General features: G+C 34.2%; 1 protein-coding gene across 1 annotated transcript in view; it reads right to left on the bottom strand.

The window, feature by feature from the left end:
* The window catches only part of LOC114356813 (SET and MYND domain-containing protein 4-like), a 4957-nt gene extending 1486 nt beyond the window's left edge, over positions 1-3471 (bottom strand). Inside the window, exons 1-2 of the mRNA XM_028310174.1 lie at positions 3361-3471; positions 1752-3172 (exon numbers count right to left, since the gene is read on the bottom strand). Coding sequence (XP_028165975.1) covers positions 1752-3133 — 1382 coding nt within the window. The 5' untranslated portion in view covers positions 3134-3172; positions 3361-3471. The remainder of the gene's footprint in view (positions 1-1751; positions 3173-3360) is intronic.
* Positions 3472-15350: the final 11879 nt, after the last annotated feature.

The raw sequence follows: 15350 nt of genomic DNA on the forward strand, positions 1-15350 counted from the left end.
TGATTCTTGAAACCTGACCTATAATTTATTATATTTATTTAAATAATTATATATTTCAATAAATTATATGATTTCACTAACGATATTGCTAAGCGGTGGTTATTTTATGTTATTATAGGATGCACCCGACTTTAGAATATGCTAAGAAAATAGAGTAAGGTAGGTACAATGATGTAATTGAGCATTGTAAAAATATTTATTTGTCAGTCATTTGGTGTAGTGGTTTCGAAACTGACTACTATGCCGAGAGGTCCCGGGTTCGATCCCCGGCCGGGCAGAAATTGAATTGATACATTTTAATTTCTGTGATGGGTCTAGGTGTTACTATGTATAATATTATGTACTTATGTATATAAAAACGGTATTTAAGTATGTTTATATCCGTTGTCTAGGACCCATAGCTTTGCTCAGTTTGGGACTAGGAGCGTAGTGTAAAATGTCGAAGGAAGGATATTTATTTATTATTTGCGGAGTGTATAACGGAGGTTCGTTTTGGGCAGCCTTCGGGAGTGGACGTGCGCAACACGTGCGCTCCAGACGGTCCGACCCTAAAAGGCACTTACAAAGCCCCATGGCGTTTGACGCCGACGCGACGGTGAAACCCAAATGTTCTAACAGTGAGAATTACCCGAAATCATAGTCGCGATTAACTATTAACATAGTCAGATGTGTAAAAAATAGTGGTTATAGATCAATTTTTTGTGTGAGAAAAACTGTAGGTGAGAAAAAAGCATCGAGTAGGTGACAGTGACCAGCACAGCACCTAAGCTAAAAGCCTAGAAAACTAATCCGACGAAACCCGGTGAGATCTTTCCTTATCTTTCTTTGTTTATAAATATTTGGTGTCAATTATCTAGCCAAAAAGCACCAAAGCGAACGCATAATTATGATCTAGTATTTTCACATAAAAATATGTAATTGTATGTAATAGATCGTATAGTTTGTCAAACGAAAAGCTCTAACTTTTGGTCCATAAAGAAGATTGGCAGAAACCTATGTAGTGTTGGTACCGTCTTTAGACGGAGTGTAGGACAATGAAAATATTACCAATTTCTTTGTCTTGATTTATACAACAAAAAATGTAATAATACCATATTTCTACAACTTCAGAATAAAAAGATAAATTCAATGTTATGATAATACGGAACAAGGTTAACAAAACGCTTCGTTTTATGTTTTATTCAGGATGATTTTAAAGGCAGTTACTTTCTGTTGGATTGATGCTCATTAGATAATACGCATCGCGAGTGCTCGCCTAAACAAGAGATATTCTTTATATTTCTAAAGATTATTATTTATACATATTCATACAATAGACAATCAGGGAGGCCTATGTTCAGCAGTGGACGTCCTATGGCTGAAATGATGATGATGATGATGATGATACAATAGACAAGGCTTTAATGGGGAACTTTTATTCAAGTCAACATTATAATGCTATCAAGAAGTTTAATAAATAAAAACAAAAGTTAAAATCAATATACTGATTTATTCAATGTTTATTCTTACAAGAATTCCATCTGACACTTGTGCAGGTTGTGATATATTGTCTAAGTGACGAGCATAGGCTAAATACCATACGATACTCATCACATGTGAGCAACACCCTACTGTGACGTGACCCTACTGTCCTCAAACCCANATACCAAAATTAACAATAATTATTCAGTAGTTTAAACATCCATCCGTCAACACAAACAAAAACAATTGTATGAAGTATGATTCAATTAAATTTTTTAGAGTATACTTACACGTGTGATATTGTTAACTCGTCTCCGGGCTTGATTGGTTTCAATGCAATTAGAGCTACTTTGTTGTTTAGCCCAACCACATACAAATTAGAATCGCAGCTATGCTTCAGTTTACTTGTAAATGAAAACACACCAACATTTTTCTCCGGGACATTTGTTATTTTGTCATGAGCGGTACTGTTGACAAGTGAAGTTTCTATAGCTACAGTCCCCATTGTCATATTTAAATGAAGCAATACCCTACCCAGGGACCGTATAGCGTCAGCTTTTTCTTCACCACTAGGAAAAAAAGATGGCACGCTTTCTAAATAATGAATGATGGTTGCATAAATAAAAATCGCATTATAAGTCGTTCCAAAAACGAAATGCTTGTCAGTATTGACGTTCAAAATAGATAGTTTGTTGTTTAAATCATATACTTCATTTATTAAACTGGAATTCATCTTTTTCACCCCTAAGTGTGAGGATATAATTTTGAATTCCTCCCAGGTGCATTTTTTCTTTAGTTTTATTGCTGCTTTTACAGACAACCAGTATAGTAAATTGTGAGCACATAATACATGAAACACGTGAATAATATGGCATTCTACGTCATGATACTCCTCATAGCAAAGCCTTTTACATTCCTCGTTGCAGAATAACGCGTAGTTACAGTTGTCACATGGAATCAAATTTAACGAGAACGCATGACAGTAATGACAAGCCCTGATTTGATTTTCTGGATTCAAAAGTCCAACATACGCAGTTTCAAGTGCGACCAGTGTTCCTAGGGGAATGTTTTTTTGGGCGATGATTTTGGTCCGCCCATCTTTGATGATGAAATCAACTGCCGCACTCACACTTGGCACTTGTTTTTGTGTTTTTCCTTGAATTGTAAAGAAATTTTCGATAAACGTATTCCGTGAAGGGTTACCGTACTCTAGTAACTGTTTATCAAATAGACATTCGGCTTTCATTTCTTTAAGTCTTGACTCATAGGCGCCGTTGTCAAGCGCAAGACAAATATCAATATCAATCGAGCAATTTGGCCAGTAGTTATTTTTAGTATGGAACAAGAGACTGGATCTGCCAAAGTATGCTTCCAGTAAAGCATTGGAATTTTTTGGTGCTCTACGTAGTGCCGCATTATAGAAATATAATGCCTTCTTGTAATCTCCCTCCTCACAGGCTTTGTCACCAAGCTTCCGGAAATGTATTGATACACCCTCATGTTTGGGATCATTCCTTATCACGGGAAGTTTTTTTGTTTTCATCAATATTTCGAGAGCCGTCACAACAGCTACACCTTTGTCTTTTTGTTTTATCGAATTATAAATGTCATCAATTAACCTTTTGTCGGATAAAAATTTTTGGAATGCATTGGGGTCGTCATAGAAATTCATGATGAAAGTAAGGAAGTTACCTTACATTTCTCAGTTGACCTGTAAAGCCAAGTTGTATATTTAGTTTGCATTCAATTTTAAATAATACTAAACAAAATTCTAGCCTAGCCTTACTCATTGAAACAAGATAGTGGGTTATGTAATTAAATACTGAAGTAAATAAAAACCGATGACATGACAAAATTATGAAAAGTTTTTATGAATGTAATAATAAATAATTTACTCACTTTGACCGCCTTCGTAGTTCGCGTTCACGTAAAAACTAACAACTGAAACACTGCAAATGCTAGTTTTATACCACACCGTGTTAGATAATAATGTGCATTTAATGTGTGTTAAAGCTTAAGTAGCGGCGTAAAATAATAGCGATTACGTTCAATATTTAATGCGGTGATTCTCTAACCATAGATACTACCTTGCACTTAACGTTATCAATGAATTAGTCATTGTTTATCGCAAACCTTCTTTGTATAAACATACTAGTATTATTTCCACCTCTACGTTTTGTCGTAGTATTATCGCTGGAGATAAATAATAAAATCAATAAAGTAACTGCGCAACGACTGAAATTACATAGATGACTATCTATTATCTATACTTCAAATCGATAAGTGTTTGGTGCGTTGAGGGTCGTCCAGGTGTACACAAAAACCTGGGATTCCCCACTGTGATAAGAGGCAGTAGATAAATAAAATACTGAATGAATTACTGACACTGCATGTTTATTAACAAGCTCCCACAAGATGCCAAAACAACATGGCCGTCTTTCTTCAGTACCATAGACAATGAACACAATCATAGACTATTAAAGAAATCCAAAGATGATACAACATCTCCCCTTTTTAGAACCAGAAATGCTAAGATAAACTTAATACATTAACACAAGTATTACGGCTAATGACAATAAATTATGCAGCTAATTTTAAGTTAATATAAGTACACAACTAATACTTCCGTTTTGTTACAGTATATATTTATGTTAAACAGCAACATACATAACACTAACATAAAATAATACTTTCATGTTTTGTTACAATAAACTTAGGTTAAACAGCAACATTAACCACTATTTTTAAGTTTCATAACATAGCTATTACATTATAACTATGTACTTAAATAATTGTATTGCCTAGTTACTTGGTTTCAGCCCTACGTAAATAAATACTTGGGTTCAGTGATTTGTTACACTGCTGAAACCAAGTTTAGGTAGAGGTTTACATCAATTATTTCTATTTTAGTTAAGTTACCCTAGTAACACATATAGTCATTTAGATAAGCAGGACGCTTTACAGATCTTTTAAGTCTGGTATTATTTTGTTCAAATCCAGTTTCCTCCGAGCTACTAACATTAGAATTAGAAGGATTAACTTCAATGGATTCTGCAGAATCAACAATCTGATCCTCAACAGGATTTGTAATATCAGCAGAACCCTTACAATGCTCCTCATCTAAAATTACATTTTTATTTGTGACATACCCTCCTACCGTTGGTGAAATAGTTTCAGTAGGTGCCAACTTCAAATGCCATCTATTTCTTCTAAATTTCCCTCTTTCAGTATTAATTATATATGATCTAGGTTCCTTACATTTTGATGCAACTGTTCCATATATTTTCAAATCAGTAACCCACACTCTATCATTAGTATTCAGTTCTGGCAGATCCCTTGCTCTATGTCTCTTATTGTAATAACACCCATTTCTATGTTTCTTTTCCAACATCTTTTGTTTGAATTCTTGACCTAAGACTACTGGGTTATCAAGTTTACTAGATATAATAGGAAGGTTATCTCTAAGTTTTCGGTTAAACATTAATTCTGCTGGACTATAACCTATCTCAGAAGGGGTGTTTCGATAGATTAGTAAAGCTAGATAAATATCCTTATTTTTTGTTAGAAGAGACTTTGCAATCTTTACTCCGGATTCGGCTAGACCGTTACTTTGTGCATAGTAGGGACTACTAGTTATAGACTGAAACCCATACTCTTTGGCAAAATTATTAAACTTTGTTCTAAATTGTGTACCACAATCTGACCTTACTACCTCTGGAATTCCATACCTAGAAAACATTTCTTTGCATTTAACTATTACACAGTCTTCAGTCAAATCATGTAGTTTAAATATTTCCAGATATCTAGAGTAATAGTCAACTGCAACTAAATACCAATGGTTTGAAAATTTAAATAAGTCAATTCCTATTTTCTGCCAGGGTCTATCTGGTGGTGGGTCTAGTACCATGGTCTCTTTATAATTTTGTGATGTTTCTATACAGTTTGAACAAGTCTTAACTTTTTCCTCAATTTGTTTTGATAGACCTAACCACCAAACGGACTGTTTTGCACGCTCCCTACACCTTGTAATTCCTAAATGTCCTTCATGAATTCTATCTAAGATTTCTTGTTGCATGTTGTCAGGTATTACAATTCTTGAATTAAACAAAAGAAATTCCCCTTCCACTGAGAAGTTGTCCCGATACTGATAATATGGTTTCAAATTACCTAACAGATGTTTTGCAGGCCACCCATGAACTGTAAAGTCTATAATTTGAGTGCATATGTTACAGTTTCTCTGACTGGATTTTATTTTGTATAGAATGTTCTCTGACACAGTTTCACTGACAAGTGAATTGATATTGAATTGTAACTCCTTTTCCTTATCTGAACTAAGATAAATTGGCAGTGGCTGTCTGGACAGGGCATCTGCTACTACCAATTCTTTCCCAGGGATATACTTTACTTCATAGTCAAAACGAGTCAACCTTAATCTAAATCTTAAGAGTCGCGGACTAAGGTCATCAAATGGTTTTGTTTGCAATATTTGCAGCAGAGGTTTGTGGTCAGTTTCTAGTATAATAGGAATACCTAATATATAATCTCTAAATTTCTCAGCTGACCATGTCAGAGCCAAGCATTCCTTTTCTATTTGTGCATAATGCTTTTCGGTTTCTGTTAATGTTCTACTAGCATACATCACTACTGATCTTTGGCCTTTTTTATCTTCTTGTAATAAAACTGCTCCTAGCCCAAAAGAACTACTATCTGCTGAAATAATTATTTTCATTTCCGGATCAAAATGTGCTAGAGTGGGTGACCTTAGTAAATTGTCCTTTATAGTTTGGAATGCTTGTCTCTGAAGGTAACCCCAAATAAATAGCCGGTCTTCTTTTAAAAGCTCATGTAATGGTGCAAGGATTTGAGACTTATTTTGAATGTACCTTCCTACAAAATTAACCATGCCTAAAAATTGTAGTAATTCTTTTTTATTAGACTTTGGCTTTGATTCGGTCTGGATCTACTTTTATTCCTTCTTTGTTAACAATGTGTCCCAAATAACTTACCTCCTTTACCCCAAACACACATTTGCTTTTATTAATTGTTATCCCTTCATTATGCAATCTTTTTAAAACTTCTCTAAGTACCTGATCATGGGATTCCTTAGTAGGTTCAAAAATCAGAATGTCATCGACATGTATTGCTACGTTTAGGTCTTTCAGCAGATTTGAGAACTTCATACTGAAATATTCAGGTGCGCAATTAAGTCCAAATGGTAAACGGTTGTATACAGTGTGTCCGGGCTTGTAGTGATCAAACTTTAAGGGCGTAATCTATGGACAATTTTATAGATGAAAATACTTCAAATTTGGGGCTTGACCCATTTCTCGCAAAATTACGAGGATTTAAGTTTTTAATTTTTAGTTTTCACCTCTTCCTTCAAAAACAAGTGAAAGCGTGGGTAGCTTAACACTAATAAGCTAAAATTTTATATCATGCAATAGCCAATAAAATTATCTATTAGCAGAAGTAGAAAACAAATACAAGTTTCATACATTTTAAAGGAGTAAGNATCGATTTTAGAGAAATAATTAGCACCTTTCAGTCTACTTAATGTATTTTGTACCTTAGGAATTGGATAAACTGGCCTCAAAATATTTTTGTTTACTTGTGTATAGTCACCGCAAATTCTCACTTTATCATTCTTAAGCACTACCACAATTGGTGACACAAAATCAGTAGGTTCCTCAATGGACAACACGCATAAGTTGTAATATTAAGTTAAATTATGACTTAATTTAAAGTTTAGATCACACACATTACACTAGTTTTTATTTCACCTCAATCCATCCAGTATTACCGAAGATAGAGCCTCGAGAAGTTTACGGACTTTTTAAAATTTTCAAAAATTTCCAATATTCGTGCGTGACGTCACAANATAAAATTGCCCATACATTACGCCCTTAAAGTTTGATCACTACATGCCCGGACACATTGTATAATAAATTTAATACCCCGATCACAAAACTTTCAGCTCGTCTGCTGAAAGAAATTAGTGCACGTTGTCAGCCGAGGAGCGAGAAGCAAGCTGCATTGCTCATTTGCATACTAATTACGCTGAACAGATGGACTCAACCCATAATTCTCCAGTCTTCGTTTAATGGAGACCTGATTTTAGGTAGGTACTTGTAGTTGTAACGTGGATGTAACTGGCAGGTATTTCCTCTGTAAGAACTTTAATAATTAATAAAATACCTACCATTACCTTAATTGTTCCTCATTATCAAATTATATTTTCAGTCAACGTGTACTTAATACAATTGTTTAGTTAATCCCCTAAGGCCCGATTCGACCAACCTTTTATCCGAGAATAATTTCTGGTATAACTAGACACATTAACAGTCATAACAGTTTCAGTATGGGAAATATGTCAAAACTGACGAACTCACTTGTTTGGTCGAATCCACCCTAAGTGTTATAATCACTGGCAATAAGGAACAAGTCCTATTTGTGTTGCTTTTCTATAGGCCACTACTCATGAAGGTAAAATCTTATTTTTCAGCAAACATGTCCTGTAGTCTGCTGTGTAGTCCGATCAACGAGGATATTCGAGAAATGTCAACCTTACGGGGTAGTAATAATGTACCTACAGAAAGTATCATGTTTTGGTAAAAATAACCAAACTTCCCATCATATCTTCCCATTATCCAAAGACATTGTGAGTCAAACATAAATCTCAAAGGTTACAGGTTGGGCGCTTCGTTTTGTAGGTCAACGCAAAAACGCGGAGGTTCCTGTATCTTGCACAGTAGAACACTTACAACAAAAGCCCNGAAGTGAAAAAAGCCATGTTTTTTCTAAATAAATCCATTCTTACTCCCTTAAAATGTATGAAACTTGTATCTCTTTTCTACTTTTGCTAATAGATAATTTTATTGGCTATCGCGTGATATAAAATATTTGCTTACTAATGTTAAGCTACCCATGCTTTCACTTGTTTTTGAAGGAAAAGGTGAAAACTAAAAATTAAAAACTTAAATCCTTGTAATTTTGCGATAAATGGGTCAAACCCCAAATTTGAAGTATTTTTATCGATAAAATTGTCTTTAGATTTGGCCCATAAAGTTTGATCACTACATGCCCGGACACACTGTATACCTACCAAAAGGTGTAATAATGGTTGTCAGCTTTTTAGACTCCTCATCCAGACGAATTTGATGAAATCCTGAAGTAGCGTCGATTTTAGAGAAATAATTAGCACCTTTCAGTCTACTTAATGTATTTTGTACCTTAGGAATTTATTTTATTTTATTTTATTGGAAAACACAACAGATTACATCATTTGGTTAGATTAATACTAAATTTACAATGGTGTTAAGCAAGATAGTAATCCTATAACGTGTTTCCACGGCATGCTAGTAATGAGAAGCAGACTTATAGGGTTAGTAAAAATTACTTATACTATTGATATTAATAATTAAGTTAGGGTAAAAATAATAAAATTAGGGTCTAGGGATATTAATTTATATATACATATAAATTGTAATGTGACATGCAATAAACGTTTTGAATTTGAATTTGAATTTGAGGANAATCTGAACTGACTTTTGAATGTTGTGGTTTAGAACTAGTAGAATATAAAATAATCCTCGTGTGTATTTACCGCACACCAACAGCAAACTTGAAAATATTTTTTAATAAACTTAATCATCTTCTTGACAAATTAAAATCATTTAAAAAACATATAATTATTACAGGGGACTGGAATATTGACACCCTAAAGAAAAATAGTTTATCGGACGAATTAATTGAAACACTTATTAGCTACAATCTGGATTTGCATATAAAAACTCCTACTCGAAGGGAGTCTTGTATAGATCATTTCGCAAGCAATATCAGGGAAGCATGCGGATATACCAAATCCATATACTTATCAGACCATAATACAGCCCAATTATTGACTGTACCAGTTGGACCACGTAAACCACCGCTTGAATCTTGGTTTGAAATGAGACGTGATTACAGTATTGACAACCTGAACAAATTTAAATATGTTTTGACGAGCTACCCGTGGCGAAACCTAGTTGAATTCAGGAATGTAGATATAGACTTCACGCTAGTTCATAATGAATTGATCCTCTTGTATGATTTATGCTTTCCTCAATATAGAATTAAAATGTTTAATACAGCACATAAAAAATCTAACTGGCTAACCAAGGGCTTAAGAACATCATGTCAAACTAAAAGAAAACTACGTTTATCCTATTATAAAAAATATGCACATAATAAAAAAAAGAAATACCGACAGTACTCTAAAATTCTTAAAAAATGTATACAATATTCCCAAAAAATTACAAATGAAAATTACGTAAATACAGCTAGAAATAAATGCAAAGCAACTTGGAATGTAATAAATAACAAAGACAATACTAATAACAAACATGATATAGACTACTTGAAGATAAATGACAAAATAATAGATAATCCCTTAGAAATAGCAAACTCTTTTAATAATCATTATACAGGGTGTTTCTTGTAAGGTGTCAAGCCGAAGGCAGGTGATAGGTGAGGACTAGACCTATCGATTTTACCCCCATGTATGTTCTACGATTTTTCATAGTTTAGAAGTTATCGTTAATTTTGTGATTTTTCCAAATTGTATGACCCAGAAGACTTTAAATTTTTTTATCTTTTTTTTTGGGTCGACTTTTCTCATATTTCTTTTTTTTGTCNGAATTTATAAAATTCTGCCGTGGTAACCATATGCGAATTGCTAATTTATGACATTCTTGTAATTTTGATACTGACATTGTATTCTCACATTTTATTGTGATCATAAAATTGTTTAATTTATTATAATTTATGTGACATCCTAAATTTTAATCCTTACCTGAATTACCTAATTGTTTTAATTGATATTGTAATTGCATTGTAATAAATATTTTTGACATTTAAATTCTATTGGAGGTAGATCATGTAATATTAATAATGACTATTAATAATTTAATAATAAAACTGCATGACGACTAAATGTTTGCATATCGCTATGTCGATGAAACATGTTGTTCTCGTAGCAAGATAATAACTGAAATGTACCATGTTTTATGCAAATAAATAATTTTGATTTTTTTTTTTTTTTTTGATTTTGATAAAAGATTTTGGATTATTGTATGATCTTATATTTGTATTACCTATTTTCATCATCATGTGCCAAGTTTCATAGGCAGAGGAATTATTCGGGTAACAAAAGCTTCGTTGATCGGACTAGTGCACAGTGCTTTCAACTGTATTACTGGTAGATCTTGGCCGTGTATGCCATCTTGGTTGTCTAGTCGAACTTCATATAAGTCTTGCCGTTGCCTTCACTACTCCCATTGACTAAGTAAGGCTGGGTTGCACCACCTAACATTGCATTGTCGACATTCCACCAACTCGTACTAAGCGATTCGATGACTCTTTTATAATGCGAACAGCTAAGGACTGGAATTCGCTGCCTGCTGGTGTCTTTCCTGAACACTATAATCCGGGTCTTTTCAAGGCGCGAGTGAATAGGCACTTACAGGGCAGATTTTACCATCCTAGACTGCATCTTACTTAACATCAGGTACGATTGCGGTCAAATGCCGCCTTGTCCTGCATAAAAAAATCTTTTGATTGAAAAATTGATTTATTTGCTTGCTCTCTGAATGAGTTCACAATAGCTGCTCTATACGTGATTTGTTATTGTTAAGATTATTGGAATATGGTTATAGATATAAGGTTAGATTAAGCATTTTTTAACAAAGTATGTTATACTATCGCATTAGGCGTCAACCTGTAATGATAGTTATAAGTGTGGAAAATAAATAAATAAATCTTTGGCCGTAACTATACAGGGTGTTAGGTAAATGGGTATATGAGCCGACACTAGCCCATGTTAACATGGGCATATAAATGGTATGGTGAAGTCAGAAAATTGATATCTTCATTTTAATTATTTAAATTTTCATACAAATCGGATTTTATAAAATTTATTTTGTATGAAAATTAAAAAAAATAAAATGATGATATCTAAATTTTCATACAAATCGGATTTTATAAAATTTATTTCGTATGAAAATTAAAAAAAATAAAATGATGATATCAAATTTCTGACTTCACCATACCATTTAAATGCATATGTTAACATGGGCTAGTGTCGGCTCATATACCCATTTACCTAACACCCTGTATATATGTATGTATGTAGTAACGATAACGATAACCGGTGTTTTTTGTATGGAGTTTGCTAGAATTTTGACGTTTATTAAAGTTAAAGTAAGATGGTGCAACCCAGCCTAAGTGAAGATGCTAATGATGAATGTGGTAATATTAGCCACTTGTTGCTATGCCTGCGTGTTGCACCAGCTGGGGCAGCAATATTTCATTCATGGCCGCCAATGAATTTTCCAAATTAAAACTTAGCTCCAATAAATTAGTTCGCGATTGAATTTATTACCAGCTCGGCAGGAATTTCCTCGTGGGAATTGCAACTATGTAGGTGTAATAAGATGGATACTCGTACCATATAAACGATATTGTAATGGTAAATTAACTAAGACATTATCAAATTACCTAAATGATAATATGAGAAGAATGGAGGCCGCGTACCAGAAAACGCAGCGTAGGACGTCCACCCACAAGGTGGACCGACGACATCATAAAGGTAGCAGGGACGCGCTGGACGCAGGCCGCTAACAATCGATCAAATTGGAAAGCATTGGGGGAGGTCTATGTTCAGCAGTGGACGTCCTATGGCTGAAATGATGAATATGAGAATCAGGATGTACAAGGTAACAACTACTGTTGGTTTTCTTTAATATATCTAGACTTCTCTCTGAGCTCTGGAAGGAAGATCGCCTGGCTCCAGGATTCTTTGTGGGAGAAAATTTTACTATAGTGGTAACTGGTAAGGCTTGTTCTAAGACGCCTATTTACCACCATCTTACCTTAGTTTGACCCCACAGAGTTTAGTTTCACGTGTCTCTTCTCATTGATTGCAGGAGATGTGACGCGGTCATAGGGTGAAGGCGAGGCAAGTTTTAAAGACCTTTTATTTCCAATTAAAAACTATTAAGAAATTAACAAATTTCATGCAAGTAATTCACATATTGTCCAATAGCCAAAATAAATAGATTTCCGCGGGAATCGTCCTATCAAACAGACTAACGCCCATATTCACGAACTTTACTATAAGGTCTCACAGTGCGCGTGGACGCACAGGGTCACACACGAACCTTTCACCCCTTGAACCACCATATCATAGAGTTGTGGGTTCGATTTGCTGCTTCACTTAGGCAAGCATCTTTTGTGAATACAGGCGAAAGAGGCAAGTGCTTTTGACATTCAATCAAAAGATCCAGAATCATAAATGATAAACAAATTCGGTTGTTTCATACTTTATAATGAAGTGCGCTAGTTAAGCGAGATTATGCGAAGCGTACCGGTGCTGAAGTTTGTGCATAAATTGTGCCCCCGTGACGTTTTTGTCGTAACGATAGAACTTTACGAAGAAAACGCAGAATCTTGAATAGACCCAACCTTTGTTTGACAAGCGTGAACAATAGATTTTAATACGGTCGATGCTGCCACATAATTAGGGCCGATTGAATTTTGAAATGGATCGTATCAATAAAATATAAAAAAAAAATTGAATGATACTAAGTGTGTGTATGAATGAAGAACCTTAACTTTATAGTGAAGTAAATATAATTTTGTATTTTGAAGCAATTTCGCTTTATTCAAACACTTCGTTGTTTTTGTTTAGCTTAGAATATTAAAATAGGATTTGTAAGAAAATTTTGGCAATCAAGCAATTACCTACGAGTGTGTTATGACTGCTGCTGTTTGAAACGGATTCATCCAGACTCTTGCGGCTGATACGAGTGGGCTGTTGTGTGAAGCCTTCAGGGAATTTCATTTCATCTAGTTTGTAGTTTTCGGGTCCGGGACGGGAAAAGTTGACATCCGACTTCCATCAATTAAATGTCGTGTATGTTTGTAAAGGTTACACAGATGCCAGGGTTTCTCAGCCAGCAATTTTAACACGGACTCGGTTGCTTGAACTTATTTAATTATTTTTGGCTTATTATTCGCATACCTAATAGAACAATATAAAAGGAGTATACAAATCCTGGTCCCATTTTCATCACTGGATAAGTACCTACTTTTGAGATGAAAAAAGATACTATGGTGCCAAGTTCCATATGTTAGTCCGTTCAGAGTTATCCTTTATTAAACTTAGTAGTTTTAAAAGAACCAATAGGTACCAGATGTCATAGAAAACCTGGCATCATCCTTTGCATATACCTATATGTATTATAGAGATTTCTTCCGGCCCAATATTAGAGTTAGATGGTTGAGTGTAGATTAGAAATCTGAGTGGTGAACTAATAAAGTTGTAAAAGGAATTTAATCGAACAATTCTTACTTATAAATAATATTATGCGAATTATCCCAGATTCCCAGCAGCATTTATGTATTTACCAACTAATCCTAGAATTAAAAAATCGAATACCGATAAAGGACGAATACGTATGCCCTAAGTGTACAGCGGAACGCTTGATACGTGCTCATATCATAAGTAGTTTGAGTCTACAATAGACTAGTTTCAATACAGTGTTTTCAGTTTAATCAAAGTATTTTAGTATTTTCAAATTTCAATATTTTTTTAAAAGACAAGCAGTAAATTAATTATAATTTTTTATTAACATGTTTTCTTTACTCTATATTTTAATGTAAAGAAGGATAGGGCTCTAATCACAATAACTACAAAGTATCAGATAACATAATACTTAATAAGTTTGGCTCGTTTTAATAGGTCTTGTATTAATTCACGTCTCTATTTCTGGCGAAAGTTTTTATCGAAGTCCCCGTAATTTTTACTCACACTGGACGTTTAGTTGTGGTATACGAGTTGCCGTATGTCACGGCTTGAGACCTTGGTCATAGAAGTTGTTTTTTATGAAACACATCTGAACAACTGAACTCGTATTTTGTTAATTTGTTCTAAATATCAACAATCATTGATTAATACCTATAAAATAGCAACATAATTATGTAAATCATTTCTCTTTATTATATACGATGGACATTAGCAGAAACAAAACCAAACTAACAATGTAAAATTGTATTGAAAAAGCTGGTCTAAATTACCAGACTCTCCCTTATGTCTTTCACAATTTATTATTACGCTACTAAATATTTCAATTAAATGTGACAACAGAAAAATTAATCTTCGCAAACCGAAATACACATTGTACTTTTCACTCAGTTACTTAGGCTCCTTTAAAATATTCATGCTAGGAACTTTTATAAGGCGCAACTTTTTTCGGGACGTTTTATTTTGTTCGAGCAAGAAGGGTCGAGGGGGAAAAAGCGAAAACGTGTACACTTCAGTCGATTTCACTTGAGCTAAAATTAAAGCCCGTCTGGGATCAGCGGTTTTTAAGATTGCGGGCGCTCTTTGTTGGTGCCACGCCACGTAATAATAGCACGAACATTACGGAATCCGGAATTCCGAAGGGACCCCGAATAGACCGTTGTCATTCTGTTTGCTCCATTGGCATAACTTCAAAATAGTTATACCCCCCATTTGCTCTAGTTATGAGTGTAGTTAGAGGAAGAAGTAACGTTTGTTGTATGTGGCGCAGATTTATGGGTGCCGGCGTATTTGGCTTTTAGGAACGTCTTTTGTTTATCAAAGCAGTTTTGTTTCTAAAAAAACAACGTTAAAATCTTGTGTCAAGTTTTCATAAACAATTAAACGACTTCTATATTACATCAGTCTCACAAATAAATGAGTACAAAATCAATGCCACAGCTATCTAAGCTGATTGCTTGGTCAATTTTTACTAGTTAATTTACTACTTTTTAAATACATTCAATAAAACTTACAAGTAGGTACGTACACTCATATGCGATGATAAAGC

This window comes from Ostrinia furnacalis, unplaced genomic scaffold, assembly GCF_004193835.3.
Source record: "Ostrinia furnacalis isolate ACB-3 unplaced genomic scaffold, ASM419383v2 OfSCF2961, whole genome shotgun sequence".
NCBI lineage: Eukaryota > Metazoa > Arthropoda > Insecta > Lepidoptera > Crambidae > Ostrinia > Ostrinia furnacalis.